Raw genomic sequence first — 24797 nt, forward strand, 5'->3', positions numbered from 1 at the left:
GATAAGAAAATAAAAAGAAATATTTTGCATTTAGATTCGATCCGAAGACAACCATGCATTGACTTGAAAAAGCGGCTCAGCAGCACGTTAGCTTGGAGCAATAATTTACCATCATTTAATCTAGAGCAATGGCTCGGCGACAACTTGATGCTTTGGCTAAGCTTAGAGGGTCTATTTATGACTCGATTTAGTCAGTTAACCCATTACCTAATCTATTATAGAGCTCCAGTATTTCTATATTAAGAGAGGGCTAGTCTTTGGTCTAATCTATTTCCATGAGTTCTTAATGATAAAAATAATAATCTAAGACAATAATATTGTAGCAAATTATTTGATTAATTTTAAGAGAAATTTATAAAAACACTATAATTTATTATTATTATTATTATTATTAGTTAGATGGGCTTACAAGGGGTCATATTGTGACCAAGTGCTAGGCCACACCTAGAATTCAAGATGTTAAAAAAATAAACAAATAAAAAGAACAATAATTAGAGAAGGAAGTAAAAATTAATACCTACAATCTATACAATATACTAATACATTATTCTTAGGAAATATAGTTAGCTATTAGAATCCACTAATTCATCAACATATATACTAATTTTGATTTCCATAGTCAATCTACCAACTAAAATATAATATGATATGCTAAGCAAAGACTAAGGGAAGCCTGATTCTATTTTTATCTAATCTTTTTTATAACAATGATGAGTATTTTATTATTCATCACCTCCTATTAACTTTTATTGTCTCACAAACATTATATATGTGCCTAATAACTTCTGCATAAGTTAATATTAATTCTACTTAAATTAGGTTTTTATAGGCAATAAAAGTTTAAAATACAGGCATGCCCAATGATAAATACCTCCATAATAGAGTGCTAATAACAATAAAATATAAAATATAGAGTGTAAATTATAAATTTACATAATTCTAATTACACAGATGAGTAACTAAAAATTGCAATAAAATTTAGATTGGCATCATTTGCTAAGGAACTAATAATCTGCAATCAAAAGGTTACACAAGATCGATCATATTCATGCTTAAGAGGAAAAGAAAAATTCAAATAAATTGAATACCGTCGTAAATTAGAATATAAGATAGCACTCCTAAAATGGATCATAAATGAGATAAATTGCGAACCGTAGCGAATACAATATAGTTTAATTTCTTTCGTAAAGACATTTATACTTATAAACGCTCGAACCGTGATCTCTTACTATGAATGGATATGCTCCTACTACTACTGTAATGTAATGCGGCGGAGAGACATAATAAATAGGTTCGGCATAGGGTTGATGAGTGATTTTAATTCTTCACAACTCTTGCATGTGTCACTGTTCAGCCAGGGTCAAACACACTTCAATGCTACACCAGCTCATCTATCTGATAGCTTTCAATGCATGCACTCAAAGTTTATAATCTTAGGTTATGGAAATTTATACCTAACATCCACTCAAAGATTTGGCACACGCCATAGAAGAAGGTTTTCTAATCGCTAGAATAATTTGTTTATTTATTTGGTTAAATAAAGATGGTAATATAATGCTGGGTGAAAAGAATATCTACTAAATATCAAATCTAAGGTTCTCAAATTAAGTGTAAGAGAGTGCAACTCAAAATGAAACCAGGAGTTTTTACATTCATTTGGAAACTCATACCTAACCCAAAATTTAATAAGGCATTAGGTATCAGCTTAACATGAATTCTTTCCACTTTAATTCTCTATTCCATGTTCTACTCCTTTCACACCTAATAATACTCAAACATGAGAGTTCATCTTTATTTTCTTTCTTTCTTTCTTCTATATATAATCGAGGCTTTTCCTTATTGATCACGAGTTTTTAGACTATATGTTAGACAAAGGACTTAAGCATCTTCTATATATACTAGGTTGATGAATCTTTGAAGAAATAGGTCATACCGAGTTTAGCTATACATATATAATACTCGGATAGAAGATTTATCAAATATCAATCTCAATATTTATTGAGAGATTCAATTCAAACTGCGGCTTTTCAAAGCACTTGCAAGAGGAAACATGTAACTTAACTAATAAATTTTGAATTTCCTATTAGTGGTTTAGTTTTCAATAATAGAGTATTTTTTAATGACAATAAAAGAGTATATAGGAGGATATCTAGATCTTTATATCAAATCATTTTTAAAAAAAAAAAAGATCCAAATTTAGGAGGGCAGTTTCATATCAGCTCATGTCATGTCTGATGAGTCCTCCAAGCCTGCTCCTGTGTCTATTCTATCATCCTCTGATTCAAATCTAATATGCTTGGAAACGTTTGGAAGCGTTTGAGGGCCCCCCACAGCTCTCACACATTGTCATCAATCTGTCACAAGGAACATGGGTTTCCACTCACTCTCAGCTGTGTAGTTCCTCCATAAAAGAAGAAAAGATTGAGATGCTTCATTTAGATCACACTGCATCTGAGACAAAGACCACTGCAACTTTGATGATGCTTGCAAAATGCATTCAATGAGAAACACACTTATGCCATTGTTTCAGAAAATTATACCAAACTTCAACAAACCAGTGATAGTCCTGCATCTCAAGATGTTGTGTCTATAGTGTTAAATTAGATATTATTGTAAGCAAAAGAAACTGTGAATCTTCTCTCCTTTTTCCTTCTCATCAAAGGTCAAGGGTATATGTGTTTCAATATCAACATGCTGCATATATATATATACACACACAGAGAGAGAAATATATATATAGAATCGTAACATGGCACTTGAAAAGGATACATCTTGATCGAGATTCATAAATTAAGAAGTTGATTTTGATATTGCACTCTATATATGTGTAAATATAGTTTTTCAAACATTATGAAACTAAACAACCCTGAGCTGATCTGTGGTACAGAAGGTTGATCACAGGCTATGTGAATGCTTTTCCAACACATAAAGCAAAACTACTTATGAATTTTAGGAATTGCAACATGATTGCAGTTCTTGCTTTCATCTTCATTATATTTAGCACACAATATTCTTCTTTCTATTTTGAGATAACACTCATTTCTAAATTATTCTTTTTTCTAAGATTAAGAACTGAGTAAGATTATTCAGATTATAAAGCATAAGATAAATAGATGGTCGTCGTAAGAGGAGGCAAATCCGACAGTGTTATATCCCGCCAATAATATTTAGTTTATAGTTATCAGAATCAAATCAGACTAGATGAGCAGACTTGTGTGAACCGACGACCAAGCCAATTCAGTAAAAAAAAATTACCTAGTTGTCATTAATGTTCAATTATTCTATTATTTACCCTAAGAGTAATTTAATCCTAAACTAAATTATTATATTTTTAAATATTAAAAGTGTAATTACGATATGATTTCACACAAATCATCTGATTGGATGTACTTAAAACATAATTATTAATTAAAAATAGCTACATAATGGAAGAAATACAATTGCATTGCTTCTATAGATATCTTTTAGTTTTTAGAATTATTTTGAACTAGTCTACATACATTTCCACTAAAAATGGAATCCTTTAGAACTATAGATATGTTATTTAATTACTTAAAAAAATGCTAAATAAACTAGTATTCCGATCAGGTGATCAGCTGGTTAAACAGTAACCCAATAACTTGACCTCTAATCGGGTCAATGTCCGATTCGATTATGATAATTATGGTCCAAACTACATCCCAGATGTTCTTAAGCAATTTGGCTAGTCAAGGTCTCGAGCAGTAGCAGAAATACAGCCTGAGAGATTAACAATCCATGGATAAAAAATGAAATAGAGGAACCAACCCCCTCTTATCTGAGCTATTGGACAAAAGGAGCAAGAATTTTATGAAAAATGGACAAAGATAAAGTTGGAACATTTGTGGAGCTTGACAATTATTCAATCAAGATTTCCTACTTGGCAACTTGCCAGAATTCAAGAGTCAATTCTCTATACAACGTATCGCCGTTGTGGCAGCTAATGAATGAGAAACTTAATAAACGTTAGAATATCTTTTCTTGAAAGAAGATAAAACAGCAAGTGCTTAATTTTATCCGTGTCTAAAATGTCGTAGAATAATACATTAATAACTATTTCTAAGAACGTTACACATCAAAGGAAATTTATGAAATAAGGGGCTACATTACGACTTGCAATATACCTCGGCAAGTTAGGAAGCCACCGAGAGTTCCAAGCAGCTTAAGCGCTTATACTAATGGGTTCAGTGGCTTTATTCAGCCATTCCATCTCCTGCTCATCTAAGAATGGTGCTAAGATTTTTCTGCAGTCCGAATGATAAGCATTTATCCATTCAATCTCTTCCGGGTTCAACAAGACCAAATCCATCAGTTTCTTTTGGTATGGGGCCTGCATATCATAAAATACCAGCAGGAGAGAGAAGAGGTTGGTAAGAGATGAAACAAAAAATAAGAGGCAAAATCTTCTTATACTCTGCAGCTTTTAAGAGAGCAAAAATAGACTCAATCACAACTTCACGCTCTATACTGCTCGTGTTTGCTTAATGCACAAGGTTGAATCTGGTGGCGACATAAAAACTTCATAAGTTTCAAAAGCTACCTCTAATTAGAGAAATATTTGTTCATATGTAGCCTTCGCTGGTGCTCATTTAACTAATCTACAACTGGTAAAAGAGATCATCTAGCTGGATTTTCTTGCCCTCATATCTTCCTAGACCTTGGAAAAACAAAGTTAAGAAGGCCCAACTATGCTGAAAGCTTGAGATCTGAGTTAAACATTTTGAGGCTAAACTGCTCATCGTTGTTTCCTATCAAACAAGCTAGCATCTCAAGACCAAAATTTCACAGGTTGTAATCATGGCAGTAGAAACAAGAAACTATATAAACATCATTCCAACATACCCATGTTATGTGCTCAAACGCTAAATAGCCCTTTTCACCAAAATTGAATTTAGTATTAGCTTCATTTACTATAAGGACATTCTCCAACCTTATACCAAAGCTCCCATCTTCATAGTAACCAGGTTCTGCAGAGAAATGAAAAACAAAGATTAGACATCCTCAACATACACTAGTAATCTGGAAGGAATTTTAGTACGGCATTTATGGAATTTAGTCCTTCAAATTATAGATACATGATAATTTACACCAGCAGCAAAAATGTAGTGTCTAACATCCCTCCTTCATTATAAACTGAGAATCACTAATGCCCAATGTCTCAAAAAGCACCAAATTCGAACTTCAGCTAATTGTAACAATGGTACATTAATGTACAGCATCAATGTCACAACTCAAAGATCAGATAAGGCTGCCCACTCTGTGTTGTTAGATATTTTGTATAGTGACACACTGGGTATCTGCACTTCTGCAGGATACCTGATGGATTTTCACCCTTTTTTTGAGGTAACATATTTTCCTTTTTACCCAAAAATAAAATAAAATCAGACAAGGCTAAGAACTAATTATGACCTCAGTTGAAAGTACTGACAAGGTGGGCTTACACTAAACACTCTACTCAACTCAATCTTTTACACTCTCTGCTCTAACCATAGACCCTCAACTATAGCATAGAGATCAGCAGCTTTTACGTCATACAAAGTATAGATCAGCAAAGAAAAGCCTCAACTGATAGATTCTTCCATTGGCATGATGGCGTCTAATCCTAATTTCTTTTGTCATTAGCATCTTAAGTTGTTAAAGATACTTCAACAATTAGTTTTCATCTAGGTCTAATACTGTAGGATCCTAGAGCCTAATTTGAATCATGGACAAGAAACTCCAAGTGCCAAGGCACTAATAAGGAGGTGTCTAAGAAGCCATCTAGAAGTCAAGGTTGATCAAACTATAAATCGAGAAAACAGCTAATAACATACGGTTCAAAGTTAATACATTACAGTCCTTAATTTTCTGTTAAAGACAATCATAGAGAAACTAATGGAATTTATGCTGCAAAAAAAGGATTTGAAAATTGAACAAGAAACCTGATTAAGAAACTGAAATATGTACAAATATAAGCAATCAATTCCTTCTGAATGTATGTTTTACCAAAGAAAAGCAATAAAAAGAAAATGAAGGAAAGCCAAAGGTCATATGGTGTAACATCTTGGAGAGAGTACATACATGTGATCATTTCTCTCAGTGAAAAAAAAGTAATATATTGATTCTATGAAAGCTCAAGATCAAACAAAAACTATACTTCTTAATTATAAACTCTAACCAAAATGCCATGGTGACATTGATGATACTCACCATTTGTCACAGTCATTGATGCCTGTAATGCCACATTTCGAGCATGAGGTCTAAAACTAATAAGATGAGGGCCTGATAAACATAAATTTCCGAGTTAGAGATTGCAGAGATTGCATGTATTGATGTAGAGCTGCAAGAGTTATATGTGTATGACTAAGATCTGACCTTCATGTACATTTAGGTAAGATCCAACTCCATGGCCCGTACCATGACGATAATCAAGACCATCCTTCCATAGTGGAGTCCGAGCAAGAATATCAAGAGCATGCCCTGGAATAAGAGATATTCTTAGTAACTTGAGTTAAGTAAATACGCTAGTAAAAGGCCTTCAAACTGCCTTACCTGTTGTCCCATTAGGAAATCTGGCACTATCCAATGCAATATGGCCTTTCAGGACCTATTTTAATCAACAATAAATCGCTAGAAATTAGATTAATGAAAGTTAAGTTAAAGAGTCATCCTAGTGCACAAGGCTCTTGACAATGCAAGCTCTCAGGACGGTAGGACATACATGACCTCAATCCTATTGCCAGAGAGGTTGTTTCAAAGAGCTGTAATTGATGAAAGAAAAAACAAAATAATAAATACGATAACCAAGGATTGTCGTGGCAATGGCATGGGGCTTTCCGACGTTGCTCAGCAAAGTATGTACCATTGGCACATTTGTGCCAAACTGGTGAGCTGGTGGTACACTGAATACTCTTGATATGTCAAAAAATAATCTCTAAACCTTTCTAGGCCCTTAAATAAGTTTGAGTCTAAATTAAACTCTTTCAACACTATATATTAGTGTAACATATGCAATTACTATGATTTTCCATACTTTTTCAGGATCCTCTTTGTTGAGGCAAATAACTTGGGGAAAACCACATTTTTCCTTCGATTTTTAAAAATTAAAGTGAAATTTATATACATCAAACACAAACTTACAAAGATACCAATAAAAAAGAAACTCAAATTAGATTTCCTTAAACTATGATATGCTTAGTTCCAATGGCACACATCATGAAGAAGCATTGAAATACTCCCCTCATATCGGTGCCTATAATTTACTACCACAATCAACTATTATCATGCTAGTGGCACGTGCCATGCCGTGCCACTATCTATGGCATGCGTCGAGTGGCACGCTCCGCCATGCTAGTGGCACGCCACTACATGCTAGTAGAGCGATTCTGTATACCACTAGCACGTATTTATAATATTTTTAATAATTCATTTAAATTATTTAAATATTTTTAGGTCTTTGGCATGTCAATCCTTGGATTTTTATTTAAATATATGTATTAAAATTTACAATATAGTATTTTATCTTTAGATTATTTTTGTAAATGACCTATGTTATTAAAGATAAAACAACAGTTAAATTAAATATTATTCAACATATTAAATGATTGAATATATTCATTAAATCTAATACTAATGACTGAACACTTTAAAATTGAATATTCTATAACATAATTGAATACATCATAACATTCAACAGATAATATTAATTGATAATAGTTCAATAATTAAACTAATATCTAATTAAACGTAGCATACTAGAAGAATCAAATACTTCACTTGCCGGCATAAAAATAATATGAGAATGTTACACTAAATACTGTCGATAATCTTCAAAACTCATCGACTAATATTATTACTTTTAATATCTCACATAATATTCATACAAATAAGAATTTTACAATTCTCCTATGATATGATATTATTATTGAACATGCACAGGAACTAAAATTGATTTGATGATGATCAACAAAAATAGAAAAAAAAATTAAAAAAAGGGCCGTGCCGAACGACACATAGCCATGCTGGATTGACACGACTCGGCAATGGGGGTGTGCCAGTGGCACACCCCATGCCAAGTGCGTGCCACTACAAGTGACAGGGCCATCCGTGGTCACGATACATATTGACACATGTCGATCGATATGGCAATCCATGACGATAATATAGATGGTAACTTAAGCATTTCTTGCCGTACAATTAAATTGACTTAAGGTAATTGAGCTTTATAAATTCCAGATACTCACTAAAGGGAGGTTAAAAAAAAATTTCTTTGCTAGAATTGTACAAGGACAATCACTGGAATTGTAATGCATTTTTCCTACCATTCCATACTTACATCTTGTTTTCCAATATCATTGTAACCAAAAATTCCTAAAGACAGCACATAGATTAACATTGTTTAAACTTTAAACAACAAGCAGAACTAATACATAGACATATATGAGAACCAGATCCGCAGACATCAGAAACTGCATCCTATTCTAAATGCTGCCTTGAGTCTCCTGAGTATTTAATAAAAAGAACTTGGACACAAAAGGTTCACTACGTGCATACCCCCTTCCCCTTATAATTAAGTCATTAAATTCTTAACAAATTGAAGTGAATCTAGATATCTAATGATGATGTATAACCTGACCTTTCATTATGCAATGCATATAGATTCCTAAATTTATCAAACTTAAACTCGTAAACTGTTCGACTCATAGATGAGGACAATAGAGAGAGAACTTACAGCAGTATAGCATGATTTCTCATGTGCTGACGGTCTGCCAAAATGCACAGTCCTAGTTATATCTGTCGTGCCATCTAAATACTTTTGAAGAATGCAATGTTAGCTAATGAGCGGAATATCAAGAACATGAAAAGAAACAGATACAGCAAGGTAAGAAAATGAGTACTAAACTAACCTGTGCCCCTGAATCAAATAAGTAGATTTTATCGGCATCAAGTTCAGCGCATGAGCTTGCATCTGGTGAATAGTGAATTATTGCTGCATTTGGACCAACTGATGAAATGGTAGGGAAACTCAAGCCTTTGAAATGCTGCAAACAAGACATCCATATGGATTACCAACAACTAGCATACATCAGAACGGAAATGGAATTTCGGGAAACACATTTTCATTAATGATATACTTAACTAGAAGAGTACTCTGTTTCTGATTATTAAGTAAGTAGTAGCATAATAGCAAGCCACAACAACAAAACAGTTTGCAATTCAAGAAGTTCCATTCTCAGCTTGCCTAACATGCACATCATCTTAGGGAGACAGTTTATTTCATTTTGTTCGAATTTGGGGGATATCAAAAACTCAATAGGAAAAAAAATGAAAACATAAGCATGGTTCCCAAAACCATATTCATATATGAAATAATGAACTACTAGCTACTAGCTAACTTATATTAATCAAAGACAATTTCTGTGAAAAGGCAACAATAGAAGATCAAACAAACAACATGAGAGAGAGAGAGGTAAGAACCAAGGATGGTCATGCCAAGCTTTGGCACGGGTGCATGCCAAACCGGCACAGCCATGTGCAGACCCGTGCCGGACAGCATGAGACTTATTTTATTTTTTAAAAAATTGGAGAGTACAAATGAAAGATCTAGCTTAGTTTTGGCATTTTTGCTAGACCTATTATTTGTAAAGATCTACCTAGATTTATGAAAAATAATCTTTAAAATGTAGAAATCAAAGATAAAATTTGATTTCCCTCAAAATTAAAAAAAAAAATCTAAAGTTAATATGTTAAATTTATTCAAATTGAGTCAAAATAAGTATAACATGTTAGATTAACTCAACGTAAGTTGATTTGAATCTAAATTTTATAATTCTTAGATAAATTTTCAGCATAATTAGATTTCACCCAAAATTTTTTCCATTAAATTTTTAAAATTAATATGTTAAATTCACTCATATTGGGTCAAAATTGATATAGGAACATATCAAATTAACTACCTTCAATTAGGTTTTGGTTTTAACTAACTACGTTCAACTAGGTATTAGTTTTAACTTTCAAATATTGAATTATTGTCAATTAATGATTGCATTCAATCATCATAGGTGTTGAATCATGTTAGTTGATTATTATGTTTTTTAAGAAAATAGGTCATTTACAACATTATCTAAGGAAAGAAGACTCTAATGTAGACTTTAGTATATATCAATTTGTCATTTACGACAAATTGAGAATTGTCGTGTCAAAGACGGCAAAATGTGCCAATGCATGGCAATAGCATGCAGGGGGTGCAGTACATTGTTACTGTGAAACTACTAGGTGCAGTACATTGTTAAGATTGAAAGATTTATAATCAAGATATAAAGATTATACATGTTAAAATCTAACAAATCCACCTAAGAATCAAAATACCTCTTGCTTTGCACGAAAACCCTCCAATTTATCACTCACAGATACCTCTGTAAGCTTCATAGAAGTCCTGCAGATTTACCATTACAAATCAACATGATTAGCTCAAAACTTTAAACAATATGTACAGTAAATGGACACAAAAGAAAAAGGAAGAGAATAAGTCAAATTTCAGAATTTATGCTTAAGCATAAGAGATAGAAAAGGACTGTATTTCCCTACTAAGATACCTATATTTCTTAAAAAATAGCTCAAAAGATTTAACAAGGTCAAAATATTAGCACTCTTTAATCAAAGCACTTTTATATAGTCAAAGCAAAAATGAGTACAGTTTAAGTATGAGAAGAAAATTAGATATGCAGGAATACATTTACCTTCAGCATGCAGACAGAAAGAGATAAAAGATCTAAATAGAAAAGGTCACATGCAGAAAAAAGCATCGATGCTGTATACCATTATATGGGAAGAAAGAAGGAAAAAGAATACGGAAAGATAAAAAGGCAGAAAGAGGGTGAAGAGAAATCTGATTAGTGCATATTCATCTGAACAGAATTATTGTACCAGCTTTGACATCATTTTGCTATATGAATTGCCGACAATCATAAAGAATAGGTTGCCTCTAGTAAGAAGACATGTGGTAAAAGTGAGATGACGTGTATGACTAAAGAAGATGAATCTTGCATAGAGAATTGGAAAGCTTTAACCGCATCAAGGTACTCTAGTGGGGCTAATATACACTGGAACCGGGTTTAAGGTGATAACTGAACCAAATAATGTGCATTCTTGAAAAGTCTAATTCACATTGACTTGCTTTGATTACCTGACTTATAATATGCCCATTTATATATGATCTTTTTTTTTTCAAGTGTATTTGAGTCTCTATGTGATGTGACATTGACTTCCAATTAGACTACTTGCTCTATTCGAACAATCTTAATATTAGCTTAATGTGCGAGGGATGTTCGCACCATTTTGTTTGGCCACTGGATCGATAAGAGTCCTCTAGAAAACTACACCTTTTTCTCAATTTTAGACTTTCCAAATTAGCTTCTTAACTTCTCAACTTTTGGACTTTCCAACATAGCTCCTTTAACTCCTTAACTTCTCAACCTTTGAACCTCCAAAAAACAGACATTTGGTCACCCCTCCTCTTTATAAACCCCATGCTACCCCTAATGGAGGATCATCTTTAGAAGGCATCAGAAACTTGTCTTCTTCATATAAAACTCTCATCTACTCTTCATTTTACTTGTGACTTCCTTTAACAATATTCATGGGTTTCCAAATTTACCTCTTCTCTACAAAACACCCCATGATCCACCCTACCTTATCACTTTGCTTCCTTTCCATATATTTGTTATTGTCTTGAGCTATTTTCAACAATATAATGAGGACTATTGGTGGCTTAATACACTATCCTTCACATCAGGTGAGAGCCAACCTATCTTTAGCCAACGTTTGATTAACCTAAGTTTGGTGATCAATATACAGTTCTCTTTGGCCATATCTTCTGTTATAAATTTCAAACTTGCTGGTTTATTAATTTTAAACTGAATAAGATCTAATCTTGCTTATATCTTAATAGAAAATTTTATGATTATTTACTGCTTTTGTTATCTATACTGCTGAATCCATTTGGCCTACATTTTGACACAATTTCTCTAACATTTGTTCAAAATTTTGAATTGCATTACTATATAACATGGATGGCCGTGCCATAGGCATCTGTCGTGCCGACCACCGACCGGCACAACACAGCCGCATAGCATGGCACCGGGCGAGGCACTTGTTAGCCGTGCCGTAAAAGAGAGAAAAAGATGAGGAAGACTACTCACCTTCACCCTTCGCCGCTTGCCATAGACAAGTCGTCGCCGCTCCTCACCGACCTCGTCGTCGTCGTTCACCGCCGTCTCGTCGCCCCCGAATCACCAATCACTGGATCCGCAACTTAAGTTTTTATTTCACCCAATCCGCTTCTCCTTCCTCCTCAGTCTAGGGCATTCCACCACGTGTAATTGGCAACTCGAGGGCGACGAGACGGTGGTAAGACGACGGCGAACAACGACGATGGCGTCGGCGAGGAGCGGTGATGGCTGGTCTACGACGAGCGGTAAAGTTATTTGGAGGGGTATTGTGCGGCACCCCTTGTGCCATGTGTCGATATGCCGCCACCACATAAAGTGCCGATCGGCACCGCCACGTTGCTATGTAAAATTATATTCATGTTCTATTATAGTTTCTATTTACATTAATAAGCTTGCCTATCCTTGGTCTGAAACTACTAGAGGTGATCCAAAAGCCCACCCTGCCGAAGTCCAGCATGTGCCCACCCGACTTAGACAAGGCTAAGCATGGCCCAAGCTTGAGAGCATAATAAGTGACATGGTCTAGTCTCTTGCTCACACAGCCTAGCCTGTGAACATGAACCTTACACACAGTTGCTTCCTAGCCCGTCAAGTCCGCCAACTAGCCTACACCATAGGAATCTTTGAAGTCACCTTCTATCTTCTTCCTCCATCACAAACGCACCTCCTCCATGCCTTCAAAAACCCACCTCCTACATATTTACCCGACCCACAAAGCCTTTCTTTCTACTCCAAAAGGCGACCTCCCATTATCTTCCTTTCCCACGTACGTAATTTTGTTCTCTTACCTTTTATGATCATGCACCTCACCTCCTATCTACATCTACTGCTCCCACAAAAAACCCTCCCCCAATTACCCTTCCTTCCCATCCCATCTATAAAGAGCCTCCTCCTTGTGGAAGTCAAATTTATTACTTACCCAAGGCACCACTTCTGCCATTGGCAAACACCACTATCAACATTAAGGCAAGAAGAGATGGGTGTGCCAAACCGCTTGGCATCCCTTCACCGCAGACCCAGCTTGCCAGTTTGCATTGGTAAACCAGCTTGCTAAGCTACACTACAAACCTAGCCCAAACGACCTGTTCAAAAAGAGCTCGACTGAGTGCAAATTCTGATCGGGCCAGTAGATGGTAACAGGCTAGCAAAATGCACCTAACCAAAACCTATGCTGACTCAAAACCTTGCACGATATGGATAACAAAGGGATTGCCCAGTCTGGCCTATTCTCGGCTTGGCTGGCCATGTCTAGAATCTACATATTAGATAGTGTGTGCCTTATTATCAAGTTCTTATTGATATAAATTTGTTTGCCTATGAGCACAATTGAACAATGAAATTAAGAGTCTAAATAGAACTTCAAATTCATCATAATTCTAGGAAATTGGATGAATATGTGAGGGCATAGTCTGACACATGATATTATCTCCATCTTGGAAATTCTGAAAAGTGATGGAAAGTCTAAGAGTAATTATTTCCAATTATTCTATAGTATATGTAATAATCATTTGGATTTTAAACAACTATGACAAGCATGGATTGTCTTTAGGAGTGTAACCGAGCCGAGCTTGATCGAGCCTGGCTCTAATCAAGCTTGGATTGAAATTAATTTCATGCCTATCTTTGTAATCAAGCTTGAATTGAAATAATTTCAATTTGAACCAATTTTGAACTCGAGCCAATTTCGAGCTTAAACGAGCTGCTCAATTAGCAATTTCAAGCTATTTTCGAGCCTGAGCAAGCTTGAATTAATTTAGGCTTAAATCAAGCTTAAAATAAAACCTAATTCAGCTATAAAGATATAAATATTATCAAAAATATAAATTACAAGCAATAAAGATAAATGGGTTAGAAAACTACAAGCAATCAAAATATAAATTACAAGTAAAAAAAATAATAGCTGAAATTCTGAATGGGTAAAAGGGTTTTGATTTGATGGTTCATATTAGTTTGATATTACTCATATTTTATATATATATATTTGAGCCTTATCGAGTCGACTCGATCGAGTTGGCTTGGGATCAAGCTTGGCTTGAATTTAATTTCGAGCCTAGTTTTAATGATCAAGCTCAACTCAGCCTATTTTCAAGCCGAGCTTGATCGAGCATTATCGAGCCGAGCTCGAGCCTGCTCGATTATTTTGACAGCCCTAATTGTCTTACAGCTCGGCATGCCCTCGATCAGCATTCTAAAACTAAATTATCTCCAATTAATGTATAGTGTATGTATGTATGTCTTTTAAACAACTATCACAAGCATGGATTGCCTTACACCTTGGCAGACCCAACTTGTACGAAGCCTTTACACAGGTTGAAGTTTACTGTTTAACATACACATGTTTGTAATGACAGGTTGACCTGTCTAACATGAACATTAAACAAGTGATGCTTAAATTTTTTATTATCAATCTGGTTCATCCCATATGAGTTAGACGGATCATCTTTATGTCATATGTAATCATACTTGTGTCATGTTTGGATTGTATCTGACTTAATATATCTGAATACAAAATTATTACAAGGTAATATGCATGTTATACAGGTCAAACAAGTTGTGTAACCGTGTAATCACAGGGTCATATTCATGATCAAGAATCCAACTCTTTTATTAAAAAGGTGCCCGAGTTGTTTTGCCAAGTGTATTACTATGTTCTTGATCCGACACTAATCCCTCTAATCCGATCTGATTACCACACCTACAAGGGGTGTGCCTACAGGCGCAAATCATGTTCATGAGGCATAAATATTTGGCACAGGGTGTCTCTGTCAGCCCACCACAGTCTACTCATCATCAATTCGGAATAAGATGTGCCATAGGCGCAACAATCCTTGATGTCAAATTTTGAAAAGTTACATATGCATGTACAACAAATTAAACTCTTTTAGGACAATGAATATGTCATTATCTGCAATAGGCATACCCGAAGCTTGCTATAAAATAGTTGTGGAGAAAAGAAGAATGCCACATTTAAAAAGAGAATATATCAACAGTAACCTCATAACCGTGGATTCAGATCTAACAAATTGAGAACCTAACTATCACATTCTTCCGCTTCCTCTATACTCCAATAATACTCTAACTAAAATCTAACAAAATTTTGACTGCTCCCTAAGCACACCAGTTATCTGATATGTTGCAGAATCTTGAATTAGATTAAGATTCTATTGCAAGCCATCTAGTACCTTAATCATATATATCATGAAGCTCTTGTCAGAAGGCATCATCAAATAAAACACAACAGTAGATCTTATGTGTTCTGCATTGCTTTCATAATTATGTCACCATATTGAATGATCAATATGATGAACTAAAAGGAAACTAATAAGATGACAAAAAAAGCACAGGTTATACTTATAAGATGATATCCAAACTCATGATATTCTTAGAAAAAAAAAACATAATTCACGGATGTTATCTTACGAAAATTTTCTCTTGTGAGAAACCTCTGGCTCATTAAAATAACCGGAAGCTCCATACAGATTTTGCATCTGCAAAAGCAACAAAGGGAAATGAAAAGAAAAATTGAATTAATTAAGCCATATTCAATTAGAATCAGCAAGAGTTCAAGCACTAGTATACTATCAAAAGTTAACTCATGTTCAATTAAAATCAGCAAGAATTCAAGCACTAGTACACTATCTATTGTAATATATACTCAATAGTACTGAAGTAGATCACTTCCTTATGGTTTTCTTGGACTGGGAGCTAGCAAGAAAACATAGATAATATTAGGTGATAGATAATAGGCATATCAGAAAAACTCAGCATGATCTCTACCATCATATCAATATGACAGCTATGATGCACATTTCGTAAGAGGCCATAGCTGATCCCAGTTCTGAACCACTCCAGTCCAACAACCCTAGAAGCCTACAACCATATTATGCTCAATAAATGGCAAGATTTTTACATGCTGCCCAACATTAGACATGCATGGCAGCATATCTCATGCCGATGACTTCCCCACAGTACATTCTACATAGCTTGTAGGCTCATCTACTTTTGCTAAGTTCTATTCACCTCCAATTCCTCCAATTATCACACAACCATCAACATGCAAACTCCAGGATCTGGCATCCACCTGTTTGAAGGATGTTGCTGCCATGTTACTGCCATCCTCATGAGTGATGAGAGAAGGACAATGATTAATAGGGTTTTTTAAATGAGGTTTTGTGATTCTTATTTAGCAAATTAAATACAGGGACAATTACACCTTAGACCCCTTGAACTTTTGCTCATTTCAACATAGACTCCCTTATTTACTTTTTGTGACACATCGACCTCTTAAGTTATGAAAATCCTCTAAAATGCCCTTTCCATTAGTTATCCATTAGATTTTTTTTTTTGGTTAAAAAAATAACATGTGAGTGTCTCATGATTAATGTTAGGCTCTCTAGGGACCTTTTTACCCTTACTATAGAGGAAAGAAAAAGAGTAAAGTCAAGAGTAAAATAATCATTTGACATTTTCCATTAATATTATCAGGGAGATGAGAGATTTTCTATAGTTAATGGGGCCAATATGTACTAAAAAAAGATAAGAGGATGCATATGAAAATGACAAATAATTCAAGAGGTCTTAGTGTAATTTTCCTTTGATTATAACCTATTTAATTTATAGGATTCCAATTCCAATCAGGTTAAATGGAAACTCAATCCAAAACTCATCACTTAAATCCATTGAGTTGAAAGGATAAGAAAAACATTTTGGGCTGAGTCATTCAAAACCACCAAGTGGTAAGTATACATTCTTCCTCCCTCATATAGAATAAGCATACTAACAGCCAATCTCCTTCCCCCTATCCATTGCGTCCTCATTATATATATACACATGCCCTACCCTTCCTAGCATGAATAACACCCTATGGGGAGTGGCAAAACCTATACCACTCAGCAATTCTCATGCTGGTGACCTGCTGTCATGAGTAAGTGTCACAAATCATGACACCTTGATCCTGGCACAATTCTTGATGACTTCTTTAACACAAAGCTACTACATTCAAATATTCAAGGTGAGTATGATACAGATAGCTTGGAGCCCCAGTACCTTTGCAGTCATATAACTATGTTATCCTTTGCATGTGTTCTTATCAAATATGTGAACAACAAACATTGTATTCACGGCAATATGATTAAGACCAAACATGAAATGAGATACAAGAAGTACTACTATAGCTTCTCGTTCCATCTGTAACTTATTATACTTGAAACCAAAACGTAATTACATGCCAATGGGGAACATCTTTTTTACCTTAAATTGAATTGTAACTTGTTACGATTTATTTGCTTTTATATATGAAAAGACAATATTTCATTTGTAGTCAATATTTAGATTACAGTGTCAAATGAATCATTTTAAAGCAGATATAATCAACCATGGGGAAAGAACTTAATGTTGAAGAGTGCCACCCCTGTGTGGTAGGATAGGCACCACTCTAGTGCCCTGCAAATAATTTTTTCTTGACAGAAAAGATGAAGACAATAATGATTTAAAGAAAGACCACATCTCCATTCAGGAATTAAAGCTTTATGATGTGAAAATATTTGCATTACACAACTGATAGACCTAGCATACTTTTTGCATTTAAGAGCCAATGGACAGTGATAAAGCTGTTTAATCACAGTGGCAGTCCAGAACAAAAGGAAAGAAAACAGGGATTAGAGGAAGAAGAGGAAAAATGGGAGCGAAGTAGAAAGGAAAGGCCAGAAAGAAGGATGGAAGAATTTGGGCTAGATGAAATCAAAATAGAAGGAAGAACCACAGGCCTAACTCCTAAGGTAGAAGGCAGAATATTAAACCTAAATTGATTTTAAAAGCAAACCTAAATAATAAACAAATTGAAAAAAGGGACGAACTCCTGATAAGTGGTAATATCAAGCAACATAAAAATCTTTATTTAAAACTTAAAACCACTCAATTGCATGATATTCTCATATCTACAAATGAACAATATGCTCACTATGGCCTCTTAAAACAAATCAGGGCTCACTAAAGGGAAATGCTGGCTGAAATTGTTCCAATAATGAACAAAAAGAAAAAACAACAAGGCAGGTAAATCCAGCTAACCTGATTATCCAGCCAAACAAGATATTGCACAACAGCAGCACCATCTCGAATATGTGCCTTCCTTAAGCCATCCAGCTCACAGGGATTCTATATCAATAACATAAATGAATTTCTAATATCAGCCAGTTAAGAGATCAAAATTCCATATTAGTGAAGATCAGGTTAAAATATTGGAATAAACCCAAATTACCTATGAAGTGTTAGTTTTAACTTGATATAAAAAATAAGTGTAGATCATGAAATGAAAACACTATAAATACCAAAAATAAGTGTACATTAAGATATTTGATAACTTAATATGCCACTAGCAGATCAGTTGACACTAAGTCATGAAAGATGAAAGTGGACCATAAGCCATTACAAACAATAGAATTTACCTGTAAATAATTTACATCTGGCAATGTAGGCATACACTGTAGCCATTTAACAAATAGGAAGGTGGCACAATTTTCCTTCCTCACCTAAAATCCCACCAGAAAAGATTTCTATGTGAATGAGAACAATAAAGAGCTATCTAAACACTCATATGATATGCCTGACATCAGAACCCTCAACCCCTATTGAATTGCTATTAGCTATCATTTGAGTAAAACAGAGAGAAGAACCAAGTCATACTCTTCACATCAAACATAGAAACAAAGGTTCCTTATCGAACTCAGAGATAGATAATTCCCAACGTAAAGTAGCCAATGGGGCAGCTTTGATGGCAGTTAGAACGGTAAGAAAAGAAGAATCTGGGTTTTCTAATGTAACACAGGAACTGACAAGAAAAGTGCACAGCAATTCTCACTTATGGGCTTTGAGAGAAACTAAAACCCGTAAAGTTCTCCAACTTAGAAACAACTTTCTGAAAATCCAATCTCAACAGACAAAACGATTAGACCTAGGTAATCATTTTCGGATAAATCCAAATCAAGTTTTACAACTACCTGGTTGGGAACATGAATTGCAAAATATGAATTGGATATATATATATATATATATATATATATATATATATATGTGTGTGTGTGTGTGTGTGTGTGTGTGTGTGTATGTGTGTGTGTGTGTGTGCACGCGCGCACGTGTGGGGTTCATACTTATTTATGCTGATAATACATTTTTTAGGAAAGAAAAGTATAAAGCAGCACAAAAACCAGCATTTACCTTAAGAGCTTTTGCAAGGGCCAAAGGTGATTGCTGCATAAAAACCTGATCAACAGATAGCTTTGAGTACAAGGCAAGGCAGCAAGAGCTTGGGTCTATCCATATTCGGTTAAGGTTTGTTTGTTCAGTCGGATTCTCAACGGATTCAGACACATCTTTACCACTAATTTCAGCTACAGGGGCTTCCGTGTGAGTTTTGCTACAAGACGATAAACATCTTAGTTGCCCAGATGCAAGCAAGCTTACATCTGAGTCAACAATGCTGTAGTCCCGGATTTCAATTCCATTCTCAGCCATGTAGTATTCCACCTACATTAGTAAAAATTCATAAAAAAGGAAAAGGCAAATGACAAAATTAGAACCCAGATTCTCATAGACACTGTTAAAAGTAAACAGACATAATTAATTTTGTGAAAATAACTAGATGGTCATGATTTTTAGCAAAACTTTTGAGGGACTAAGTTATTAAGCTAGAAATAACTATAACAATTAACTCAGTTGCACACTTACCTCAGAAGAAACCTTTCTCTTATCCACATAGAAGAAAGCTGAGTTTGTTGTTACTATAGCATAAGCATGAATTACTGGATTGTAAGATACATCACTCCCTCGCACATTGTACAACCAAGCAACCTAATAATGACACACAAGAATGAAATATTAAAGTACCAGTATTCTGCAAATAAAAAAGTTTCACAAAAGAGGTAAATGCAGTCAAAGAAACTAACAAGACATGGACAACATACAACAAGTACAATGGGGGGAGAAAGAGAGGATACCTCATCAAGAGCAGCAATGACAATACCAGAAGCATTTTCATGTAGTAAGGCTTCTCTCAGATCCTTTAATTTCTCGGCAACACTACGTCCTGCAAACTCCAATGGATGCACATTTACAGGATGTATATCTTCTAAAGGACGGTCTTTCCATACTTCATCAACCAAATTAGCAGTCAGCTGAAATAGTTTCTGGTTTTTCTTTGAAAAAGCCTGCTCCCATCTCTGAGCAGTATTTACAGATACACACCAAGGATCGATTCCAACAATAGCATCACTTGGGAGATTCTGACGGCATAATCATCAAATACCATGCATTCACTTAGAACTCTCAAAATTAATATTTCTACTATAAATTACATTTAAATAACTAATAAGAATGAATCCTTTCTCGACAAAGACGAATAGTGAAAATGCCAAATAGAGGGACCCATCCAACTTACATGTTGTAACATGTGGCTCATACCAACTATAAATAACATCATAACAAAAAACTACAAATAACATCAGAGCCCAGGTGAACTGTTGTTCTACCATGGAGCATTACCTTATCATTTTATCAATAACAAGAGACACAGGTGAGGCCCCGCGGAAAGGTCAGTATTATGTTCTCTTTCAGCTTGTTTCTGCTAAATTTCTTCCAAAAAAAAAAAGGGATAAAGTAAATTAATTTTATTCAGTTAGAATTTTCACATCTACCTAGAGCAATTAAGGTTGGTTCTCAATCAACAATAAGGAAAAAAGGAGAGGAACAAAGGAACTCCTTGGAAAGATATGTATAAAACATTTCTTCCCTTCATACAAACCTTAAATTTCAGAAAGAAGGGTAAACAGGAGTTGAATCACATTCAGCAATTTAGAATATATTATCAATATCTTTAGCACTTCCCTTTCTTTGATCAAATTTTAAGCAGTATGAATGCATTTTACTAGCAAAGGAAGAGGCCTGGGAATCCATTTCTAAGAGGACAAAATAGGTTGCAGTTCTCTTTCAGCAATTTGAGAAATGAGAAGTAAAAGGCAGTCATTGAGAAGTACAAAATTAGCAACACCTTACAATGCATACTCTAGGAGAAACAAATAATTGATTCATAAAATATAATGATTGCTCACATCATCTACCCATTTTTCAACTGCGGGGTCTTCTCCTATTCGCATGAGTTTCCACCGATCGCTAAGTTGTTTTGCTGCCTGCAGGAAATATCGCCCATCCGTCCACAATAATGCCTCGCTCAGAGTTATAAGAGCCAAACCTAATGTATCGTGCAAAGTTATAGGTATCCAAGGTTACATGTTAGCCTAAAACACTAAATATTAAACATGAAAGAAAACATAGTGTGCAATGATAATGAAACAAGAAAAAATGTTGCACCAATTCTCATGAACTAATCCTTAATTCCAACAACTTAAAAAAAGTATAAACATCCGTTAGGACATTCTGAATATATTCTCTATTTTTGCAATGAAATTTGATTTTCAGTAACTAATATCTTTAAAAACTAACCATGCAATAGAGTAGTTTAAATCCCAGTCTTGTAAAATTTCTCGGATAACTCTGGCCACCATATCTCGTAGATATTTTGTATAGGGCACTGGGAATGTCGCCCATGACATAGGAGGTATCTTCTTTCCCTTTTTCTGGAAGGAGTTAACTTGACATGGACTGGAGATGAGTGGTAGAGCTTCTTTCTAAAAGCATCTCATGCATGATTTAGCATGTATGTCTTACCTAATATATAGATTTATGTATAAGTTGTACAAATAGTATTCTAAATGAAAAGAGTGAATTATCATGTGATGGATTATTATAATTGGCATTAGTACTAATATCTTATTTTTAGACATTCTACATGTCATGATCAACAACTGAAAGCCTGTCTTGAATATACATGCTACACCTATAATTTTAGGGTGATTATTGGTGGGACAATTTTATCTTTTGACCCGAGATCTTTTAGAATATTGTACTAATCTCTAAACCTATTTTTGGTGAAAGGTTGTGTGAACATTGTGGAAGAGGGCATGGAATTATTCCCATGGGTATTCTTTTGAAAAACTAGAAAACTGGGTAATTCTGTTGTCAAGTTGCCATACCATATTTGACCCAGTTTTCGAGTGGATAAAAAAAAATCTTACTACAGTGAAAAACCTTAATCAGATTCCCAATAAATCCAGAGAAAAGGTTCCCTGAGTGCACTAATAACTGATAGCAAACTTTTATAAAATTTTGCAGAGGACTACAGTTTCTTAATAAAGCATGCAAATCATGCCAACCTTTGTCAGTGAACAATTAATATGCTAATGCATAATGTATACTGATAAGAAAAGCTATCTCAATCTTTTGTTCATTTGTTGTATGTTATCCTATGCTGGTTTTGTGTGGTTAATCATGGAGTTCAACAAACATACAGTGTGCAATTCATCCATGTCAGTCAACATATACCATGACTACTTCTTGCTAGGAGATGGTTTGATGAGAGAAATCATTACAGAGTTATAAAAGACAATCCCTGAGCATCTTGAAACATTTCCAGATATTCTTTCATCAGGTATCCTTCTTCTAATTTGAGAATGCAACAAGACCAACTAACCATTGATGCTAAAACTCAAGTGGTAATATGGTATCAAATCTCCAATTGAACAAAAAGAAATTGGCTATATAGGGGTAGCATGCAAGAGAAAATTATTTAATTATTCACTACACAAGAACATCTTGTTAAGGGAGCACATTTGCACCTCTCCAGGGCAGGCATCTCCCACTACATTTTCTTATATCTTGATTACTTTTAAATTCCTATTTATTCTTATCTAGGGTCACTTATCGCTTTTATTTAATTATTATTTACAATCAAATTTACTTTTTCTAATATTTCCAATACCTTAAAAGAATCAAAACCCAAAGGAAAACGAGAAGGAACAAATCTGATTGATACTAGGGTGCTTCGTATTCAAAACAAACAATCTCCTAAATGAAAAAGGAAAGAAAAAAGTAAATAACCTCACCAGCACTTCCAGTGAACCCCGAAACAAACTGCCGCCTTTTGTCCCTATCGGAGACATATTCGCTCTGCCAATCAACATTAGCAGTCAAGAATCGAAGGCTCATTCGAAACCCAAAAATAGCATTCAAACGGGATCGAATTCTGAATGACCATAACGAATTCCTCTAGAGAAGCATCGAAACAATGGCATTGATGAAAGCAGGAAACATCATTTCAAACAATTTAGAAACGGAAGGGATCAAAGAATCCAATATCCAAAACAAAACCATCCAACTCTGAATCGGTGAACCCTAGGGGCTCCATTTTTATAATAAAAGGTTCCATCACACATCCAAATGTCCGAATCGATCAGAGCAAATTCGAGCGGAAGCAGACGGGGAAAAGAATCGAGGTTCCAACAGAAAAAGACCAAAGAGCCGACCTGGTGGTTGTCTTCGGAGGGGACGACGAGGGCGTCGAGGGGAGGGGAGTGAGCCGCCATCAGAGATCGGAGAGCATCGAGCGGATCCGCCATCGCGTGCGTTCTTCTCCTTCGCGTCTCGATTTGGCGATCGGAGAACAAGAGGAAGGGAAATCGAGAAACCAAGAGGAAGGAGAGCGCTCCAGTTCAAGGTACGATGAGCGGAGCAATATTATTTATCTCCGCGGGGTTATCGTAACGAGAAACAGCGGCGGATGCTTGATGTGATAATGGCCGGGCCCGCGACAGTCATATCTAACCGGTTCCCAAATCATAGCATATTTGGAGTTTTCGGTTATATAAATATATTTTACTCTCCTTTATGTCAAAAATTACTTTTATCTTCTGTACTTTAAAATATCTCAATCCAATACTCACACTTCTCACTAAAATAAAATTATTAGTATTTTTATTAAACTTAACTAAATATTATTAAGATAATTAAAATATCCCTCTTGTGTTTGTTAAAAAAATTTACAGATTTTAATATAATATAACAGAATTATAAAAATAGTCATGATACTTAGTTATATTTAACTGAAAAACTAATCATCTTAATTTAGCAATAAGTATAGAAACTAACTTAAAACTTATAAAATATATTTAACGCTTTTAAATATCACAATTATTACTAAATTTTTTAACATCTTAAATTTGTCATTGATTGATTGAGCTTAATCCTTTAGCTGACCCATGAATAGGGGTGAAAACGGATCGGATAGTGCTCAATCCATATCCGGATCCATATTTTTTATCCGGATACGGATTCGGATACGGATATTTGACGGATAGCAAAAATTAAAACCATATCCTAAGATACGTATCGGATAGTTTTCGGATACGGATCGGATAGTGTTCGGATAAATTTTCGGATCTTAAACAGATACGTATCAAATTTTAAACAATTAATATGAACTTACTACGAATATCAATCAAGTCTAAAATCATTCAAATACAATTTGAACAAAACTTAAAGTATTTGGCAAAAAGATAGTAACAGTGCAAAAAGGAAAAACAAAAGAAATTATAGACTTTAAACAAACATAATGTGCATAAACTAATGATCTAAACCTTGATAAAAAAATTACAACAACAATAATGAGATTCTAACTTTGTCAAC

The 24797-nt window shown here is 34.7% G+C and overlaps 1 protein-coding gene across 3 annotated transcripts; it reads right to left on the bottom strand.

Annotated features, from left to right (window-relative positions):
- Positions 1 to 2203: 2203 nt before the first annotated feature.
- On the bottom strand, positions 2204 to 23881 carry LOC140773648 (aminopeptidase P1). 3 transcript variants are annotated; one of them, XM_073116324.1, is made up of 17 exons: positions 23639 to 23881; positions 23219 to 23282; positions 21329 to 21468; positions 20219 to 20503; positions 19950 to 20072; positions 19440 to 19748; positions 18294 to 18380; positions 15648 to 15715; positions 10366 to 10432; positions 8904 to 9038; positions 8729 to 8809; positions 6550 to 6604; positions 6373 to 6477; positions 6208 to 6279; positions 4861 to 4985; positions 4143 to 4348; positions 2204 to 2354 (listed from the first exon to the last, which is right to left on the bottom strand). In XM_073116324.1, the coding sequence occupies exons 1-16, from the start codon at positions 23729 to 23731 to the stop codon at positions 4181 to 4183; spliced, it is 1977 nt and encodes a 658-aa protein (XP_072972425.1). In that variant the 5' UTR covers positions 23732 to 23881; the 3' UTR covers positions 2204 to 2354; positions 4143 to 4180. The 3 variants fall into 3 exon arrangements, with proteins under 3 accessions (XP_072972425.1, XP_072972424.1, XP_072972423.1); XM_073116323.1 differs by having other exon boundaries at positions 2301 to 2451; XM_073116322.1 differs by lacking the exon at positions 2204 to 2354 and having other exon boundaries at positions 4039 to 4348; positions 23639 to 23880.
- Positions 23882 to 24797: the final 916 nt, after the last annotated feature.

The sequence above is a fragment of the Typha angustifolia genome, chromosome 13 (assembly GCF_048772165.1).
Source record: "Typha angustifolia cultivar Huaian chromosome 13, ASM4877216v1, whole genome shotgun sequence".
NCBI lineage: Eukaryota > Viridiplantae > Streptophyta > Magnoliopsida > Poales > Typhaceae > Typha > Typha angustifolia.